A 21,766-nucleotide genomic window follows, 5' to 3' on the forward strand; every position below is an offset into this window, starting at 1 on the left:
GTAGCAACAATTATGATGTAAAATAATATCATTTTTGCAGTAGTGGTAAGCAACACAGTTCAATAAATAGTGTATCTACTCTTGCACTGGTTTAACAGTCAATATCTGTACTTGAATAATGTTTAATGTCGGTCCAATGAAATAAATCTAACCGGTTAACCTATATTTCAGCAAGATTGCAATTGGTTTAACTATACAACCACTGAGTAAAATGTCCACTGCCAGCAGTAGGGGACAAAATAAACTTGTTCAATTAAACTGATTATTTTCAAAAACATTTTGCAGTTCATAGAGGGTGAGAAATGTTTCTCAGTATGTGAATGTTCATACTTATGCAGTGAAGAAAATGGGTGCAGCAATTTAAAAAAAAACATATTCTAGAAGAGAGACTACTTGCTATGATTATACTGAGGAGATTTCAGAGGAAACAGGGTTAATGGGACTTATCAATGTTCATCTCCTCTGAAAATCATGTAGCTCAGGGATCAGCATCTTTGGCATGCAGCCCATCAGGGTAAGGACTGGCGGGCTGGGCTGGTTTGTTTACCTGCTGCGTCCGCAGGTTTGGCTGATCGCAGCTCCCACTGACTGCGATTCGCCACTCCAGACCAATGGGGGCTTCAGGAAGCAGAGCGGGCCGATGGATGTGCTGGCCACCGCATCCCACAGCCCCCATTGGCCTGGAGAGGCAAACCACGGACAGTGAGAGCAACGATTGGATGAACCTGTGGACGCGGCAGGTAAGCAAACTGGCCCAGCCCACCAGGGTCCTTACCCTGGTGGGCTGCATGCCAAAGGTTGCCGATCCCTGATGTAGCTTATTTGAGTGCCTAAATTTAACACTTGGATTTAAAAATATTGCCCCATGTGACTTGCCAAAGGCTACATTTTACTGTTTATGAAATAATAATTTTCCTTTAATTACCACACAGGGATATTGTGAGAATAACTTAATGTTAAAGCCTCAGTTCAGGAAATCATCCCAAACAAGACAGCCCTTAGCTTGTGCTTAAGTCCCATTAAAGTCAAAATTAAAGTTAAGTACATGCTTAAGTGCCTTCCTAAATTGGGATCTATAAAAGTACTTTGAAGACTAAAAGTGCCACTATAAACTATAGATTCATTGATTTTTAGAGATGGGTTAGACATGTCACTCCATCTCCCCTCCTGGTTCAATATTACCCATGTTGTACATTTATATTTGCTTTGCTCAGTCTCATTTGTATATCCATAGTGACAGGCCTTTCCCCACTTTCCTTAGAAATATTTCACAGTCTAATTGTTCTCCCTGCCAGGAAGCGTCTCCAGGTTTGCTGTCTAAATAGTGCCTTTCTTAATTTGATCCCATTACTCCTGTTTATGATTCCATGCACCACTCTAAATAATACCTCTCCCTTCTTGCTGTTTGGTCATCTTAATCAACGTCCAAACAAGCTATATGTTTTCTCAACCTCCTCAGGAGTTTGCCCATTGTTCTGATAATGAAAATCCACACATTGAATATTCTCTGTATGGCTACATTAGAACTATGTATGAGAATACCTATTTACCAACCCACTGAAGAATGCAGTGGCTATTTTTGCTGCCATACATTGCTGTGTAAACTCATGCCTAGTTAACTGTCCACTATCACTCATACTGTTTCAGCCTTGCTGCTTTCCTGAATTCTCCCTCCCATTGAATATTGTGTAGCACATTTGTTTCCCCAAGTATATTAGGCTGCATTTTTCCAAATTAGAACTCATTTTTGGAAATCATTTTATTTCTTTTAGTATTGATGAATCAATTTCCTTGTCCTGAATAATATTTGTGTCGCTCTTTCAAATTTAGTATCATCTGAAAAATTAAATTACTCACCGTTTCCTCCCTATTTGAGATCCATTCTATGCCTATCACTGTGACATTTTAGTGCTGATCTATAATGAAGGGTTTAAGTAAGGCTGGATCTAAAGTAGTCAATGTTAAAAGATCAACATTTATCCACAGATACTGAAGATGGTGGTAGCTTTGTAAGCACCAGGACAGAGGTGTGTCTGAGTAATTGCATATACATTGCTAATTATTGTTCCCCTTCCACTCATCTCTGGTTATCTGCCTCTGCTTTGTGATTGCAAGCACCTAAGGAATGCCCCTTCTGGAATGTTTGTTTGGAAAGCAGCTATAATAACCTGGGCACTACACTTAATAACTAGAAATAATGATATTGCTAGAAATATTGAATTTGTAATCATGACCTCTGATATCACTAAGCTCTTTCACTAGACTCATCTCCTCAAAGTGATGTGTTGCTGTTTATCATTAGTCTTTGCTGACAGTGTTACTACCTGTTGTCAGTGTATGTGACATTGTTCATAACTAAGTGAATTTGAATAAATTTTTAGGGTGATTTTGTGAGACTGTTAAGTGCTTTTAAGTATCATTATTCCCATGTGTACTGAACTGTCACCTAACAGCCCTGATCTTAGTTCAGAGAAGATATTGTGTAGTGTAACAGTTGATTTTGTCACTTGATTTAATTTTACATATCAAGTAAATAAAGGGGGCAGATTAGTTAATATCTACTTAAAAGTAGTTTAAGAAGCTTTTTTAGTGAAAAGAATTGTTGGTCCTGAACTGCTAACTACTAACTACAGTACAATAAGTATCTTATTAATCCCAATTTTTCATGAGATCTAAATTAAAACGTCAACATGATATTTTATTATTGCATAATCAGCAGATTAAAACTGTTTGTTTTAACAGTAGCCACTTTAAAAAAATACACACAGATGTGTGCGTGCACACACACACAAGAAAGTGATCTCATTTGGAAAAGTGACCTGAACTTCATTTATGACCTCTATGAAAATCACACTTGCATGGAAAATGTCAGTAGAGTAATAACAAGATGATTCTTTCATTCTTGAATGCTTTCATTGTAAGCTAAACAATTACAAGCCAAATCTTACTGACTGTGGCAGGTCTCATTTACAGAGGTCCATCAATCATAGCCAAAGTGTTTCTCTTCTCAGATTTGGTTGACTAAATGGAATCTTTGGTAAAGGTTTAAAGGGGAGGTTTTCAAAAATGTTCAGCATTGGTCTATTTCTTCCCCCCATTGAAATCAGCAGGGTTCTACCGTTAACATCAGCGGGAGCAGAATTAAACAATGCTGAGTGCTTTAAACCTCCCTCCCTAAAAAACAGTCTTTGTATCAAATCCTAGTTTCACTGGAATTAATGATGCAGGGTTATAAAAATATGATGTAATTGGACAAAAAAACAACCAGTTGTAAATTGACTTAAGTAAGACCAGACACAACTCAAAATTTACAACTGCTTGTTTTTTTGTCCAATTACATCATATTTTTATAAATAGAAGAAAAAGTCATATTAAGTATAGCAGAATTTCTGAGGATGACAAATATCATCTCACTGATTGCTTTCTTTTTGTTAAATTTTTCAGAAATTGAAAAATTTCAGGGTTCTGATGGGAAAAAGGAAGATGAAGAAAAGAAATACCTTGATGTCATCAGCAACAAAAACATAAAGCTGTCAGAAAGAGTACTGATCCCTGTCAAACAGTATCCCAAGGTACTGTAACTATAATTTAATATACTGTTAGTGTTTCACAGCAGAGAAGTGGAACAATCATATGATTAATTATTTTGTTTTTTGACTTTAGAAACACTATGCAGGGCTTCAGGATATTTAAAAGTCAGAATGACAGTTTCATTCTTCGATTTTGCTGTAATTAGAGAGTCTGGTCCAAACTGTAACTTCTGGCCTTATTCAAAAGCCACTGAAGTCAATGGAAGTCTTTATATTTGTATCAAGTCCTTAATCAGGAAAAGTTTCATTGATTTGTCATAGGAGTTACTTCTTAATAAAGACTGCAGTATTTGTCCTTGTCGTTGTATAAACTTAATGGCCACATTTAGAACAGAATATAATTTCACAGCAAGAACATGTTGGAGAAAAACAGAGTTCTCACTCTCTGGTTGGGTGCAGCAAGTCAGATACTTTATTATCTCTAGCAATTGCATGGAGGGAGAGAGTGCACTAGGACACAGGGTTTCCCCCACCTAGGCAGGTCTCTCTAAAGACAAACAATTAGAGCCAACATTTATACCTTTTTTACACACAATAATGAGCAACAGCTGCATATTGTTTATACATATTCCTTCTTGATATCTTATTTCTCTTAATTTCTGCTATAGTCTGCATTCCATTTTTATCTTAACACTAGGTCAAAACAACTTCTCACACAGTTCTTTCCCACTCGCCTCACACAATCCTTGCTTCTACAAGTCTCACGTTATTAGGGTTACAGCTAGCCTGACTCTTGCTCACAGAGGGGACTGTTTGCATTGAAATCCCCTTCAAATCCCTGTCAGTCTTGCTGTACTTCTACAAACATAAATGCAAGCCCAGTAATTATGAAAAGTCAGCTCAAATGAGCTGCAGCTTCTTCATTTGTTATATAATTTAACGGAACAGTCTATGGATAACTATGGGCAGTGACTAACAATATACATGCCTTCCTGCAAAATTCACTCAGCTTTGGCCACAGCATCTTCTAATTTAGTAGTTTGGTCTCTTCTGCATTATATGTCATGATAAATGAAAATTATGATTAGCCCACAATTATCATACATTAGCCAGACGTGTAGGTTCTTAAGCTGAAAATGCCTCTCCATAGCTCTGTATAATAAAGAGCCAGGACATGTTGTTGTATTTTTACATACAAGAAGAGAATGTGATTCTCTTTGGACAGCCTTGTATTTTACATAAACAGTTGTTGTAACAGTATTCAACCTGAAATGATAAACCTCTCAATTTGTCTCTAAAGCATTTTTTCTTGCTAATTTATTATCACATGGTATTTGGTTCACCATTAGCCTTGATTACACTCTCAGTTTTTTAGTTCCATCAGTAATAGCAATAAATTACAATGGGTAAAAAGCCTATCAACCAAAATGAAAGGTGTAAAAAATTGAGATTCAATGATTCAAGATGACATTTACTTCCTGAATAGTGAATATAAAACTGAGATAATGTAATCATCCAAATGGTAAAGACCTTAGAAACGCACACAGTGATATAACGAATTACTTTCTTGCTTCATAGTCTGAGGTACTTTGCCTAGATTTGTAACATTTTGTATAAACGCTGTAGGTGACCTGAAATTCTTAATAAGAATACAGTAATACTGTATCTTTATAAAAGCTATTTCTGATATTCTAATTATTCAGAATACTGTTTAATGAGGATAGACGAATGAAAGACAAACTATTTAATAGATAAATGCAATAATCTATTCAAATACAGTACCTTTGTATGATTAAATTAACCTTCATTTGCTTTAATTAGCTTGTTATGTTAATGAGAAATGTAAGTTATAAAATATTTCTGGATGTTTTGAGCAGTCAAACAAATTATCTGTACTGTAGGTAAGGAATTTTTTTCATTAATATAAAATAGACTCTGAAAATTTCTGTTATTGTATGGAATGTTATTTCCTGCCAACATTGTCTTCAGAATGTATAGTTCTCAAATCTTCATGTATTTTGCTTCTATCTGTTATCTTCTTTCTAGAAACATAGGATTTGCCATTTTGGATCAGATAATTGGTCAGTTTGACCCTTTCATTGGTGGTAACCATCATCAATTACATTTGGGGAAAGTGAAAATCTTCCAAGTCATTGCTAGCCAGTTCTGTAGTGCTGTACATGGAGATTGGTGGATATTTCTTCCTGACACCCAAACTAGAGCTCAGTCTACAAATTAAAACATTAGAATTGATTGCTTAGCAAGAATTTAGAATGTAATCCACAGCAGAAGCCAGGAAATTTCAAGATTTGGGAAGAATCAAGGATTCATTAAATAGGTCAAACGTGAAAGAATAAAGTATTAATGAGTTATCATCAAACCAGAGCTAAGTTTGGCAGCCCTGGATTACCTTTTATAAATGTCTCTACTGCTTAGTTAGTATGTTAACTCATCAGAGATTCCAACACTATGTTATTCTAGAAAACATACAATGTGTAAATTGGGCAACAAGGGCATAATTTTGTGCATTTATCAGATCATGTCAATAGGAGCCGTTCATTAGAGTGAAACCTACTTTTCTGGAAAGATAGGAAAAAGATATGCCATACAAAAATGTAAACCAAATGGTATATTATTTGGCCGTATCTTCTAAGTGCTGTATTATACAAGAACATTATTTTAGTGATCAGCAATCACTGATAAACTATTACAAAATTAAAATTCCTAATGAGCACTGTTGGAGGAGATCTGAAAAGAAGGGGAAGAGCTATACATGTCTGCTGGGTGTGCCCGGGAGCACAAAACTTTGGATCAAAACACCTGACCAGATTAGGAGAAGAAAATACATTGCATGTTGCCTAAAGATTCCCCAGATATTTAATTAGGGCTGCCAATCAACAAATAAGCTTTTTGGATGGAATTTGCCCCTGTCACGGCTTCTGCACCACTGAATTTTATACTGCGTATGGCATCATAAAGTGCTACAATCCAGCTCTAGATACACAGGTTGAGCATCACTATCTAGAGTATAATAGGAATAGACTAGCTAAAGTCAGTTTCAGAAGCAGATGGCTAGACCTGATTAAAATTAACCTGAACACACAGCAGGTTTCTGGTATCTAAACAGCTCTTCAAGTTGCAGAATGAGTGTTTTAAATTTATCTACGCTCATGTGTCTATCATTTGATTCCTGAAGTTGCTGCTTGGAGACAGCAGAAAAAAAATCAGAGATCATGATTAGTGATGACTATCTAATATTATTATGTCAGGTAAAGGCAAAAACCTATTTTCCTTTAAGCAAGGAAGCATAAGAACAGGATCCTCGAGCCTAAAGTTTCCAGCTTAGACAAACCAGCTGAAATACTAAGGTGATTGTACTGGGTTTTGAACTTGCAACTTTGTTCAACTCTGCAACTTAAAAAATGTGTCAAAATGCAAATAGGTGTGTTTACAAAGATTCAAGTAACATTACATTCTGGAAAGATTTAACTCTTTAACTCTTTCCAAGGAGAAGATGTCAAAATGCCTCTACTGATAAAGAGTATTGGTCTAAATCAGAAGTGATGTGTTAGGTAGTATCTTGCACTCATTCACTTATAGATCTGATATGTAAGGGAATCTAATTTACTGTAAGGACTTAAAACCAAAATAACGAAATTGGTTTAATTCAGAACATCAGTTTTTTTATTGCAAGTCTGTATTTGTTGATGCTCTCATTTCAGAACAAAAGTGTTCTATTTATGTGTAACTCACAGCACATTGAAATAGAACACTTTTATTCTAAAATTAAAATAACAACACACAGACTTTCACCAAAATAATTGAAGGTGTGAATTACATCCAGTTTGATTATTTCAATCCCTATGTAGAGAAACCCTAACTTACACTTTCTCACAACTGTTTCCTGGCTAAGTTTAAACAGAAGTATTTAATTTACATGTTCTTATGCCCTCCTGTTAGCTGCTTTTTCTCCACCACTCCTTTCTTCTAGTCCACAGGCATGGAAGTTAGTATAACTCACAACTTCCTTAGACTTTTAGGGCTTGTCTACACTTCAAAGGCTGCAGTTGTGCAGTTGCACTGATTAAGCTGCACCAATGTAGCACTTTAATGAAGATGCTACCTATGCCAATGGGAGGGCTTCTCCAATCGGTGTAGGTACTCCACCTCCCCGAGAGATGGTAGCTATGTCAATGGGAGAAGCTCTCCTGTTAACCTAGCATTGACACTGGGATTAAACATTGCTCAGGGATACAGAAAATCCACACTCCTGGGCAATGTAGTTATACCAACATAAATTGCTAGTTTAGGCCAAGCCATAGTTTGACTCAGTGGGACAAACTTGGAGCTGATGTGTAAGGGAGGAATGGTCCCTTCCAACCCTGATATTCTATGATTTTATGAAATTACGTATTATATGAGTTTGAGTTGTAAAGAGTCTAAGTCCAGCTGTAGTCTATATTAGGATAATTCCAGCCAGACCCCAAACATCTACACCTCAGTTTTAAAATCCTGCAGCCTGAGCTCCCTGAGTCTGAATCAACTGTGTGTGTTTAATTGCTGTATAGACCTACCCTTGGAATATGTATATATCGGAAAGAGCAAAGAGGGATGGGCAACTGAAAGGAATGTAATTGCAGAAGACAATGAAGAATAAGAGGAAAACACATGTTTCTTTCCAAAGAAAAAGAAAAGAGAGGCAAGAAAAAGACATAAAATAATAATTTAAAACAATAGATAAGAACGAGAAAAGAAAAAAGGTGGCATGGCAATAATAGAGGGACAGCCAGGAGTCGTGAGAAAATGGAAGGGAAAACAGACAACTTTTAAACTTGTGACTTTCTTACTTAAGTCCTTATATTTTATTGGCAGCTTCCTTGTACCTCAGAAAGCTTCTGGGTTAGAGATGAGATGGCTATTTTGAGCATGTTCTATGAGTGTTGCTAGCTGCCTACCTACTCTGGATACTGTAGGTGAATAACATGCTGTTCATTTGGTTGCTAGTTACTTTCCTCTGGATTTTATAGTTAAAAATTGATTGTTATCTAACTTTTGTGTGCAGCGGTCTCTTGTATCATCACTCACTTCCCCCTTCAAGATATGCCTTCACTTACTGAGGTAATACCTGGGCCCTAGGTATAGGCTGGAGTTAACTTAGAACCTTCTATAAACAGTATGCTATAGATAGATAGAGAGGGCGGTTATGAAGCCAACATATAACTTGGTTCATCCAAGGATTTTTGGCCATGTTTAAATATGGCCCTGCTTCAGATGGCTCCACTATTAGTGTAGGAAGAACTATAGATGATCTGCTCACTTTCCTGAAGTCCAGCCTTGATATACCTCTTATGGGGGACTGGTTTTTAGTTTAAAATGTTATATACTACAAGAGGGCTCAAAATGAGGCAGGAATTTTGGCAATGCCCCTGATGACATCTCAGGCAATTCCTGGCTGTAATGGAGCAAGTGTTCTCTCTGACTCATTCACTTTCTATCTATGTGTACTTCAGTCATTCCTTTCCAGAGATATCTTATCTGGGGCTCATAAAAATATTTCTGAATGGCACATTTTACCTCTTATGGAGGTCAGCACATTGCACACAATGCAAGTATTTTTTTTTAATGGCTAAGGGGAGATTATCCCAAAGTCCCATAACAAGGTCTTCATACCCTTCTTCAAATCACAGAAATGATTGCAGACCTATACTATTGATATACCTAGTTGACTTATATGGAACACTTTTTTAACCATTTCAAATAAAGTGCACAGACTATAATCTTTCTTGCTAAGTAATAGTGTTTCCCTTCTTGACGGCTGTGGCTGGGGATGGCTGACTGGGGAAGCGGCCGCAGCTGGGTCACGCTCCAGTCAGGCTACAGCTGGCCTATATACAAAGGCTGTTAGCCAGAGGCCTAAGATAAGTCTCTCTCCAGGCTGGGAGAGAGCTGGGCCTGGCTGCCTGCAGAAAGGGTACTGGGAGTGAAGCAGGGCTGGGGAGAGCCAGAGGAGCAGGGGAGCTCCAGGCTGGCAATTCCCCAGGCTGCAGGGGCTGGTCCAAGGCCTATAGAGTTACTGAGAGGCAGAAGAAGGCAGCAGGTCCGAACCCCCTTGCCTATGATGAGTGGCTTTTACACTGCAGTCTGCTCCAAGGAGTGGGGGCTCAGTGATGACTGGCAGTAGCCCAGACTAAGGCAAGGTGGGGATTAGAGGGTTGGAGGTTTCCCAGAGAGGGGAGACCCATAGAGACTGGTGAGGGTTTTGCTAGGGGGCAGCCCCCAGGTAAAGGGGCACCTGGGTCCTGGGAGGAACACAGGGGCCAGTGGCAGTGGGACACCGGCTTGCAGATGGTGCTCTGAGGGCTGGAGAGCTAATTCTCTGAGATGAACAGCAGGAGGTGCCATAGGGGTGAGTCCTGCACAAGTTCTCAAACTATTTTGTAGTGTAGACCACACTTTATTACAGACTTTATCCCTATGGCAATATGTGCATATGTGTAAGGAGAACAAGGGATTAGAGAAGAGATGGAATTAAAACCAATAGTAAAAGGTTCTATAGCCATATAAATAAGAAGAAAACAAAGAAAGAAGTGGGACCGCTAAACACTGAGGATAGAGTGGAGATTAAGGATAATCTAGGCATGGCCCAATATCTAAACAAATACTTTGCCTCAGTCGTTAATGAGGCGCTTAGGGATAATGGTAGGATGACAAATAGGAATGAGGATATGGAGGTAGCTATTACCACATCTGAGGTAGAAGCTAAACTCGAACAGCTTAATGGGATGCAATCAGGGAACCCAGATAATCTTCATCCAAGAATATTAAAGGAACTGGCACATGAAATTGCAAGCCCATTAGCAAGAATTTTTAATGAATATGTAAACTCAGGGGTTGTACCGTATGACTGGAGAATTGCAACATAGTTCCTATCTTTAAGAAAGGGAAAAAAAGTGATCCGGGCATCTACAGGCTATCAGTTTGACATCTGTAGTATGCAAGGTCTTGGAAAAAAAAATTGAAGGAAAAATTAGTCAAGGACATTGAGGTCAATGGTAATTGGGACAAAATACAACATGGTTTTACAAAAGGTAGATCGTGCCAAACCAATCTGATCTCCTTCTTTGAGAAGGTAACGGATATTTTTAGACAAAGGAAATGCAGTGGATCTAATTTACCTCAATTTCAGTAAGACATTTGATATGGTTCCACATGGGGAATTATTAGTTAAATTGGAAAAGATGGGGATCAATATGAAAATTGAAGGGTGGATAAGGAACTGGTTAAAGGGGAGACTACAGTGAGTCGTACTGAAAGGTGAATTGTCAGGCTGGAGGGAGGTTACTAGTGGAGTTCCTCAGTGATCAGTTTTGGGACCAGTCTTATTTAATCTTTTTATTACTGACCTTGGCACAAAAAGTGGGAATGTGCAAATAAAATTTGCGGATGACGCAAAGCTGGGAGGTATTGCCAATACAGAGAAGGACTGGGATATCATACAGGAAGATCTGGATGACCTTAAACTGGAGTAATAATAATAGGATGAAATTTAATAGTGAAAAGTGCAAGGTCATGCATTTAGGGATTAATAACAAGAACTATTGTTATAAGCTGGGGAGGCATAAGTTGGAAGTAACAGAGGAGGAGAAGGACCTCGGAGTATTGGTTGATCACAGAATGACTATGAGCCACCAATGTGATATAGCTGTGAAAAAAGCTAATGCAGTCTTGGGATGCATCAGATGAGGTATTTCCAGTAGAGATAAGGAGGTGTTAGTACTGTTATACAAGGCACTGGTGAGACCTCATCTGGAATACTGTGTGAAGTTCTGGTCTCCCATGTTTAAGAAGGATGAATTCAAACTGGAACAGGTACAGAGAAGGGCTACTAGGATGATCCGAGGAATGGAAAACCTGTCATATGAAAGGAGACTCAAAGAGCTTGGCTTCTTTAGCCTAACCAAAAGAAGGATGAGGGGAGATATGATTGCTCTCTATAAATATATCAGAGGGATAAATACCAGGGAGGGAGAAGAATTATTTAAACTCCATACCAATGTGGACACAAGAACAAATGGATATAAACTGGCTTTCAGGAAGTTTAGACTTGAAATTAGAAGAAGGTTTCTAACCATCAGAGGAGTGAAGTTCTGCAGCAGCCTTCCAAGGGGGGCAGTGGGGGCAAAAGACACATATATATCTGGCTTCAAGACTAAGCTTGATAAGTTTATGGAGGGGATGGTATAATGGGATAGCCTAATTTTGGCAATTAATTCATCTTTGACTACTAGCAGTAAACATGCCCAATGGCTTGTGATGGGATGTTAGATGGGGTGGGATCTGAGTTACTACAGAGAATTCTTTACTGGGTGTCTGGCTGTTGAGTCTTGCCCACATGCTCAGGGTTTAGCTGATCACCATATGTGGGGTCGGGAAGGAATTTTTCTCCAGGGCAGACTGGCAGAAGCCCTGGGGCTTTTTCGCCTTCCTCTGCAGTGTGGGGCACAGGTCACTTGCTGGAAGGTTCTCTACACCTTGAAGTCTTTAAACCATGATTTGAGGACTTCAGTAGCTCAGACACAGGTTTGATACAGGAGTGGGTCGGTGAGATTCTGTGGCCTGCATTGTGCAGCAGGTCAGACTAGATCATAATGGTCCCTTCTGACCTTAAAGGCTATGATTCCATCAGGGCCAGTGCAACCATTTAGGCGACCTAGGCAGTCACCTAGGGTGCTGGGATTTGGGGGATGCCATTTTCTTCGGCAGCGACCGCAGCGGCCGGATCTTCAGCCACCCCGGTCGCCGCCGGCATTTAGGTGGAGGGAGCTGGGGCAGGGGAGCGCGGGGAGGGCCGCCTGCAGCAAGTGGGAGGGGGCATGCAGGGGAACTCCCCACCCAGCTCACCCCTGCCCCACCTCCTCCCCGAGCACGCCATGGGTGCTTCACTTCTCTCACTTCCCAGGCTTGCGGCACCAATCACCTTAGGCGCCGCAAGCCTGGGAGGCAGGAGAAGTGAAGCAGCAACGGCGTGCTTGTGGTGCTTGTGCTCGTGTGTGGAGCAGGGGTGAAGTGGGGCAGGGGGGTGCCTCAGGGTGGTGTGGGGGGGGTGGGGAGCTGCCACAAGGGGGCACCTCAGAGTGGAGGCGGGGAGCTGCCGCGGGGAGAGGGGGCCCCTCAGGGTGGGGGCGGGGGCACCGGGGGGGCGCAAGGTGGAAGTTTTGCCTAGGGTGCGAAACATCCTTGCACCGGCCCTGGATTCCATGAGACCTAAGAATGCTTTTCCCTAACTTCCGTATGTATGCATTTTCTTCAAATACATCAAAAATCCATTTGCCCATCCATAATCACTCCTTACTTTTTATGCTTTATTTTTAAGGAAGACAAACTTCCTTTTGAAATAACATTAAGTTCATCCTAGTGTGCAATTTTTCTAATTGGTATATTGCTGCATCCACTTCATTAAATGAAGCATGTCACATAAATGTGCTCTGTCCATAATGTAGATGTTTTTCATTTAGTAGCAGTTAATTTTTGTTATGTCAATTCCTATTCTCATTTTACTATAGCATACATATAAAAAGTATAGCATTTAAGCCTTGCTTTGTAAATTTGTCCCTTTGTACTATAAAAGGTTTGAAAATTTGGGCATGTACAGTGCACAATATCAACTGCAAGATTGTTCAATTTGGGGGAAGCCCTTTCCCCATTCAAGTGGGTGGGAGTTTTTCCTTTGATTTCAATAAAGCTAGGATTTCACCATTGTGTGAAAACTGGATTTGTTCATTGTTTCTGCTTTGTGTAAGCAGTAATTTATAAAATGCATGAACAACCTAGGGAATAATATACGCTAAGTATAAATAATTTATTGTCTTTAATATTACATTTATTCTAAAAAAATGTCAATGTATTGAATAATGTTTGTATCTTCTCAGATTTCATAAACTCATACCTTCATGTAAATAACTTTCATGGTCACTCACCAGAGCCACAGAATTTATTCTGAAAGCTGGGGTTTCCTGCCCTTGTTCTGTCACAGAAGCACAACTCCGCTAGAGAAAATGGTGATTTTATTTTCTTAGCATCCTCTTCCTTTTATGTTACTCCCCTGGGAGCCTGACAGCTATCTGTCCAGCTTTCACAGCAACTCTTGCTATGTTAAGCATCTCCAGGTGATTTGTGTGTTTGGGACCCTTTTTAAGCAAGTGAGTGGAGGGAGCAATAGGCAGAGATTGGTTGGTGTGAAAGGATATTAGAATTGCAGAGGAAACAGAGTATGAACTGTCAGTATTGCTGTAACCAGAAATGAAGAGAGGCCCTTGTTGACATGTATGGAAGCAGGAGAGTTTGATATATCACTCAAGTGAGGAAAAGTTCCTGGGGATTGGATGAAGGTTGATATTCGTTATAAAGGCAACAGAAGCTAAAAGGCTAATTATAGATTGAAGACTTCAACTTGTACTTTTTAAGATGCGAAGACTATATACTTGGCAAAATATTGGAAACTAAGTTATCAACAATGTGGATTGGAAGAATAGCTCTTGTCTAGTTTTTTTTTAGAAGAGTAGCCCAAAATGAAAAAGGAGACAATGATGTATTTGGTTCCATTGTGCTACATTATAAAGGGGGTACTGACTTAATTAATTAAAAGGTTCTTTATCATACACCCAAAAAGTTTGCACTCTACCAGCTATTGATAGGTAGCAGGAATCACTGAACTGGCAACTCTTTCACACAGGTCTCATTTTTAGTTTAGTTTTAGTTTAGATTCACAAACTGATGATAGGTGATAACAAGTTTCTTTATCAGTCAGGAAATAGCCCCTCCACCAAGTTTAATATTTACCCAGAACCATTAGCACAAGTCACAGCATAAATATTAGAAAAAGCAGTGTTGCCAACTCTTTCAGTGTTATCATGAGTTTCATAATAGCTGATGCTTTTCTTAAAGCCCCAAATCCTGAATTCTTGTGATTACATGAGAATTTCAGCTTTTATTTTAAAAAAATGCCCCCCATGATTGCAAGGAAAAGCCTGATAATATGACCCCTAAAGGCTATTATATCATTGGACAATTGAGAAGATCCATATGGTATTTTTAAAAGCTCGTGATTGGAGGGGCTGGACTCATGATTATTGAATGCTTGAGATTGGCGGCACCAAAAAGCATTGGAATTCTATCCCAGAAGGACGTAATATTTAATACATGAGCTCTCAGGAAGAATTTGGAGGGGAAGGGAAGAAGGGGAGACAGTTGAGTTAAATAACAGGGAGGATGTTGCCTTACAACTTTTCCCTCTCTTCAGTGTAATCACACTTGATTTTGCTCTTTAAAGTTACTTGGACACCCTGATTTATGGGGAAATACTTTTAAAGGAGATATCTGATTACTGAAATAACCAGTGGGAAAGGAATTCACGATGCAGAGAAAACACAAGCAGAGAATCCAGAAATCTGCCAACTTTAAAAAAATCTAAGCTGGTCAGAAAATGCAGAAGAATGTATTATTTCACTAAAAATATAAATGAAATTTTACAATTAAAGTAAGTATATTATTATTATTTTTTTATTTATTTTATTTTCTTACCTGATCTGTTAGGACCTCATCTTTTACCACTGACATTAATGGTAGCTCTAGAAGTGGTAGTGCACCATCAGGAGTCCAAATGTTAAGACCCAAGATTATCAAGTTAATGGCATGGAACAACCACTGTAGCTCCTTCCTTTCCATGATCAGCTGCAGGCTGAGGGAATTTTGCTCAGTGCCTGGAGAATGTAATTTGGCCATGTTGGTTTTAACATTTTTAACAGCATTTCTGTTAAAATCAACTCCAATTGTACTAGCCAACTTCTATGGGGTACTAAAGTATTTTACTCTTTGCAGGGTCCTTTTAGGGACACACTTTCATCAAATTGTTCCTAATTGCAAAGAATGACAATGTCTTCTAGATGAACTTTTAGATCCTTGATTCCCTTTGTTTCATTTTACTATCCAGGGCTATATAAATCTTTAACAGCATAATTAAAAAGACAGACACATAATTAAAAGCCAGCAGCACAAAAGCAGGCCCATAATTAGAGATTTTTTTCCTGACAACAAAATCATGTAAAAATTCTTTTTACAATAGTATAGATTTCTTTTCTTCTTGTATATCCTTCCACCTCCAACTTTTATATCATGTCCCTTGAACTCATCCTCCTTACAATTACAAACTGGGGAGCTAAATTACAGACCTTTGATTTACACTGACTTTCTCCTTTTATGAATTCAGTATTATCCACAACATTTCAAGACACACTTTAAGAACAATTACTGCCATTTAACATTTATGTTGCGTCAGCACCCAAAGGTCCAAACTAAGTCAGGCCCTCTTGCTAGGTGCTATACAAAGATATAATAAATAAAAGCCTCTGCTCTGGAAAAAAAATCATTATTGGTGAATTACACAAATAAGAGGGTTGCATGGGGGAGAGTAGATAGCAAATATAATAGGATATGCATAATTCTAGCTATTATCAGGTTTCCTGAATGAATTACAGCCAAGTTGTGTTTTGAGGAAGGGCTTGAAGGTGATGGCTTTTTCAGCTTAATGGAAATTAAAACAGCAGTATCAAAAAATTGCTATTTCCCTAATGAAAATGAAATTATCAGGGAAATAGTGGATCTTTTTGATACTTCTGGTTAATTCAGCTACCTTTGTTGCAAAAAACCCTGCATTTGTGTTCCTCAGAAGCAAAACATTTCTAGGTACATTTTAAAATATTGCAATTGGTTTTATAGATATGATTTCATCAGAGATCCACAGTTAAAGTGTCTGCAATGCTTTATAAATATAACCCTTCATTTTATCTCAGTCCAATAATGTGAATGCAAGTTTGACTGTTATCATAATAATGATCGTTGTATATTCTAATGCACACTGTCATGCACACAAACTCATAATACAGGACCAAAATTTTGTTTGGAAATGGAGAACAGGCCTCCAAATGTAGGAAAACCTTGACAAGCATTTTTCACCTTTACCCTTGCTTTTTGATGAAATGTGAGAATGTTTTGCATAAAGACATAAAGCAAAATATTTATTGAAGGAGGTGTAATACACTTGAAGTAGGCTTTTCCATTGGAAACACTGCCAACATATAGAATAAGAGATCTGTTCTTTCTTTTTAAGTGTGGGGGAGTTGCATGTATAACTTCCATTAATAATAATGTATTCTAATTGGGAAGTTTGAAATGGCAGAGACGCTTCAGACAATAATAAAAAAGTTTTATTCCAATTATTTCATAATGGAATAAGTTTTCCTCTACAACATCCAACCCTCATATTTGGGGGATTAGCAGAATACTAAAGAACATTATACTAATCTTCCCATGAAGTTATGTGGTTATATTCTATGCCTCATTATGAGGAACTATATGGAACAGATATCCCATCAGCTTATGGGGATCTAGAATTTTTAGTAGCCATTTTATAATTTATATTTAATGCCCAGATCTTAGTAGTTGTAAAGCAAGGCAGGTAAATGTGGCATGTTTTCCTAAATCATTAAGGTTTATTTGTAATCCATATAAAACATGTTAAAGTAAGGATGTGGTGCAGGACTATCTGTGTTAGAAGTATGATTTAAGAATTAAATGTTCAGGAAAAATATCAAATTAAATGGTGTGGAGGGGTAGGGCTAAATGTTCCAACATTGTGGGTTATATTGTGCACTGCAGTTGATTTCATGAGGCAATGAATATTTGTGTACTTAGCTCACAGCCTGAAGAAGTCAATTGGATTGCTCAGAGTGTAATTAAGCAGAAAATTTGTTCCAGTGTCTTTTAATCCTAGACTCATTGTAAGCAAAATCAAAATATGCACTTGAACTGTTACTGCAATTTATAATTGGTCAGATTTTTTCTTATTCCTATGCTGGTCTAGTCTAGACTGGTCAGATGTACTACTAATTCAGAATCTGCAAGAGCTAATCAGTTCCTGACTGCAATCTGGATATTGTACTTGCCTCAACCATATTAACATTTTGTCAAAGTAAAAGGTCTTTTTCCTCCTTTGACATTGCAGAACAAAATCTGTTATTCTGTTGTATGAGTCTGAAACCGACTACAAAATAGTCATCTATGTTAATTTTTGTATCCAGCTTTGGCAGAGGATTATTATAAATTCTGAAAGTCAGTCATCAGGTAAAACATTAACACACTAGCTGAGGCTCTATACTGATCTCATTCTATTAGTCCTAATTATTGCAACACATGACATAACAGAACACAGCACATCACACCTTAATTTGAGACTTCAAAAGTATCTAAGTAAAAAGGACAAATTAAGGACATGGGCCTAAATGTACTCCTTTCAGTGTATAATTTGTAAGAAGAAGGCTTAGCAGTCAGGTCACTCCGTGCAAGATGACATTTTCAATCTAAACTTGTGCTTCATAAGGGGGAAGGTTTTGAGGCTTGGCACATGGGACAATGACAAAGATGTCATATCCCAGAGAGAGAGGATCTGTGAAGAAAATCATATTCTAATTCTGTAAGAGCACTGAGAAATCCCTATATTGCTCCTAGAGACCTTCTTTCTCTTGTGAGAGAAACCTAGTGAGAGTCAGCTACCACCACTGAGCATTCCTACCAACTGTGAGTTCATGCCGTACTGTTGTTGTTGTTCTTTATCATTTGTATTATAGTAGTGCTTACGAATCCCAATAATGACCCAACCCCATTGTGGTAGGTGCTGTACACAGAATAAGGACAGTCCCAGCCCCAAAGACTTTACAATCAAAGTATAAGACCAGAGACCACAAATGGATATCAAGAGATGGAGGAATTCAAGGAAAGAATGAGATGATAAGCAGTGGTCTCTCTCAGTGCACCAGCAGTCTAATCAAACTCAAGTTTTTTTGTAGGCCTCAGAGCAAATTAGATTTTTAAGGAAGGGTTTGAAGGAGGAGGATGAGTTAGTTTTGCAGAGGTTTACATGGAGCTTCTTCCATACTGAATGAAAGATGATTGATGTAGGGTAGGGATAGGTTGGGCAGGACCTTGCAGGTGAAGACAAAGTAGCTTATGTTTGATACAATAAAGGGGGAGCCAGTAAAGAGGTGCAGAGAGAGATTTGATGTGGTCAAAGCAACCAAGGCTAGGAAAATTATCTTTGCAGTGGCATTTTGAATGAATATCACAAGACTGCATTTATCAAGGACAGAGAAAAAGTGTTTGTGGTAATCAAAATGTAAGATGATGAGAGACTGCATGAGAGTTTTAGCTTTGTGGATGAATAGAAATGGCGATATCTTAGCGATGTCATGCAGAAAGAATCTGCAAGACTTAGGCATACTCTGGATGTGAAGACTTAGAGAGAAGTCCAAAGTGATCAAGAAAGAAGTTACCTCAGAGGGTTTGGGGAGAAGGTTAAGAGTTCTGTTTCAGCCATGTAGATCCTGGGATGGCAGCTAGACATCTATGAGGAGTTGTCAGAGAAACAGACTGATATTTTTGTTTGGGCAGAAGGAGACAGGTCTGGAGTAGAGGTAGATCTGTGAATCAGCCACATAGAGATGGTGGTTGAATTTGTTTGTGGGTTAGATTACCCAGTGATAAGGTGTAGAGGGAGAAGAAAAGAGAACCAAGTTCAGATATTTGTCCAGAAAGCTGGAGGGAAGAGTGGGAGCATCCTCCAAAGGACATGCTGAAGGAGCAATTAGAGAGGCAGGAGGAGAATCAAGAGAGGGCAGAATTGCAGAAGCCAAGGGAGGACAAGATTTTAAGAGGAGCATGGTTGACTCTGTGGAAGGCAGCTAACAGGTCAAGGAGGATGAGGATGCAGTATGGTTCTGAGATTTGGCTACGAAGAAGTCATTAGAGACTTTGGCAAAAACAGTTCCAGTAGAGGGGAAGGGGCAGACGCCAGAATGGAGAAGATCTAGGATGGAATTGGAGGAGAGGAACTGCAGGCAATTGTAAATAGTGCATTCAATAACCTAAGAGATGAAAGGAAGAATGAAGATGGGGAGACAGATAGACAAGCAAGTGGAGTCAAGATGTGTTTGTTTTTTTTAAATGGGAGAGACTCATCCATTTTTGGCAGAAGTGAGTGAGAAGTTAAGGAGATGAATAAGAGGAGGGGATCACTGTGGGTGCAAGGGAGATCACCAGGTGGGAGGGGATGGGGTCACTGGGGCAAATGGAGAGGCTAGAGAAGGAGAACAGATGAGAAACTTCTGTATCTGTGACCAGGGGAAAGATGGTAAGTCAAAACAGGGCAGGAGAACCAAGGGGAGGAAGCAGCTTATGTTGCATTTTGTATTTTGTCAATTTTCTCTTGAAAGAAATAAGCAAAATCCTGTGCAGAGAGAGAAATGGAGGCAGGAGGAAGTTTGAGGGGTGAGTCAATGATGGCTGGAATTGATCTGAACAGCATTAAACATTCATTTCAATTTTCCATAAATTTTAATCTCTTTTTTCAGGGGAATATGCTGAGTAGAGCAGCTACTCCTCAAGCTTCCTTCACTGTTTATCTCCACACAGTCTCTTTACAGCCTCACCCACATGGTTCTAGTGCAAAGGGCTTTGCAGGCTTGGGAACAATGGAGGGGCATTTTTTATGCGCTGATATCTTCCTTCCATTGTATGTCAAGCCTCTCTTTCAGCTGTTGTCTCCAATGCTGCATGCTAGGGGAGCATCAAGTTCAGTGTCTGTCAAACCTCAGCAATTTTTTTCTGTACTAATTTGTTTTTCTAATGTTAAACAAATACCAAACAAACAAGAGATTCTTTCCTAGGTTTGAACTTTGGATGGATTTTGCACTACTGTTTATGTTCTGTAAATATAAACGTCAGGGCTTTTTAATACAGATTGTTTTTATGATTTTATTAAAATGTATTGAAAAAATCATTTTTCATTATCTTGCTTTTAACAAACTTGCATAGCTAAGGTATAGCACCACTATTCCATTGTTTCCCCTTTCCCATCTACCATTTTATTGGCACTCCCAGGGGTCAATTATCCATACTGTTCAGTTTAAAAAGGAATGTAAAAGGATGTGATAAAGTAGGCAATGATCAATTTTTTCTCAGTGTCCACTGAGGGCAGGACAATAAATAACCAGTGACATCTGTAGCAAGGAAGATTTACATTAGATATTAGAAAAAATAAATATCTATCAAAATATTTAAGCATTGGATCAGGTTAGCTAGGGAGGTTGTGGAACCAGCATTGTTGGACATTTTTAAGAACAGGTTAGACATACACCTGTCAGGAGAGATCCAAGTATACTTAATCCAGCCTCAGTGTGTGGGGATGGACTAGATTTCTTGTGATCCCTTTCGCCCCTACATTTCTGTGATTCTATGTCCATATTCCATTAGATTATGTAAATATTCCCTAAAAGCACTTATGTCACTTTCCATTGATATGTGATTTCATTTCTTTTAGCTACTGGACAGCAATAGTCACTGAGGCTTATTTCCAATGTAATATGCTGTATTTTATCAACGTAATTGCTAGAGTTTCATTGATTTAGTCATATTAAATTTAACAATATTCCCTAACAAAAATAGGATCCAAATCACTGGTCTTTGTGCATCCAACTGGAGGAGATGAGAACAATAGGGAAGAGAGCTCTGCAGCATACTCTCCAACAACTCAGGTGGCAAACAGCAGGTCTGAGGGGTAGATGCAGATGCAGATATGGGTGTAAGAGGGGCCAAAGTCTGCAGTAACTTGTGATGGTTCCCTCACCACATCAAGGAGGGGGTTTTCAGAGGTTGCCAGAGTTGGGAGATTATCCTGGCAGCACATTTCCTAGAAGAGCTGAGGGAGGGTTGGGATAAGCAGCAGTGTGGATGCCCCTGCCTCTGGTAGATCCTCTGAGATCAAAAAGTTTAATAGGTGGAACATCTGTCTTCCTCTGTAGGGATGTGTGGGTAGGGAGAAAGCTTGTCCCCTGGCAGAAGCACGTGGAGGAATGCCATGAGTTGAAAAACAAAGTTTCCATTCCTCTAGTCAGAAATATACCCTATAAGAAAGAGCAGGGCCCCAATTCTTCCCTAGTTACATAACACCTGACCTGAGGTATTTGCACATATGAATTTGTCCAGATAAGATGAGGAAGGGCTCCTCCTTTAACTGCACAGTATTTCATTTGAAATTAACAGATACATCTATGTAACCCTAAAACCATAAAGACCAAAATAAATTTAGTTAAAATGTTTGTTGTTCATTAACACAAGGGTAATATTTG

General features: G+C 38.8%; 1 protein-coding gene across 1 annotated transcript in view; it reads left to right on the top strand.

Moving 5' to 3' along the window:
* The window catches only part of KHDRBS2 (KH RNA binding domain containing, signal transduction associated 2), a 548,941-nt gene that overhangs the window by 117,472 nt on the left and 409,703 nt on the right, over positions 1-21,766 (top strand). Inside the window, exon 2 of the mRNA XM_039528488.1 lies at positions 3,445-3,572. Within this exon, the coding sequence (XP_039384422.1) occupies positions 3,445-3,572 (128 nt within the window). The remainder of the gene's footprint in view (positions 1-3,444; positions 3,573-21,766) is intronic.

This window comes from Mauremys reevesii, linkage group 3 (genome assembly GCF_016161935.1).
Source record: "Mauremys reevesii isolate NIE-2019 linkage group 3, ASM1616193v1, whole genome shotgun sequence".
In the NCBI taxonomy this organism is placed as follows: Eukaryota; Metazoa; Chordata; order Testudines; family Geoemydidae; genus Mauremys; species Mauremys reevesii.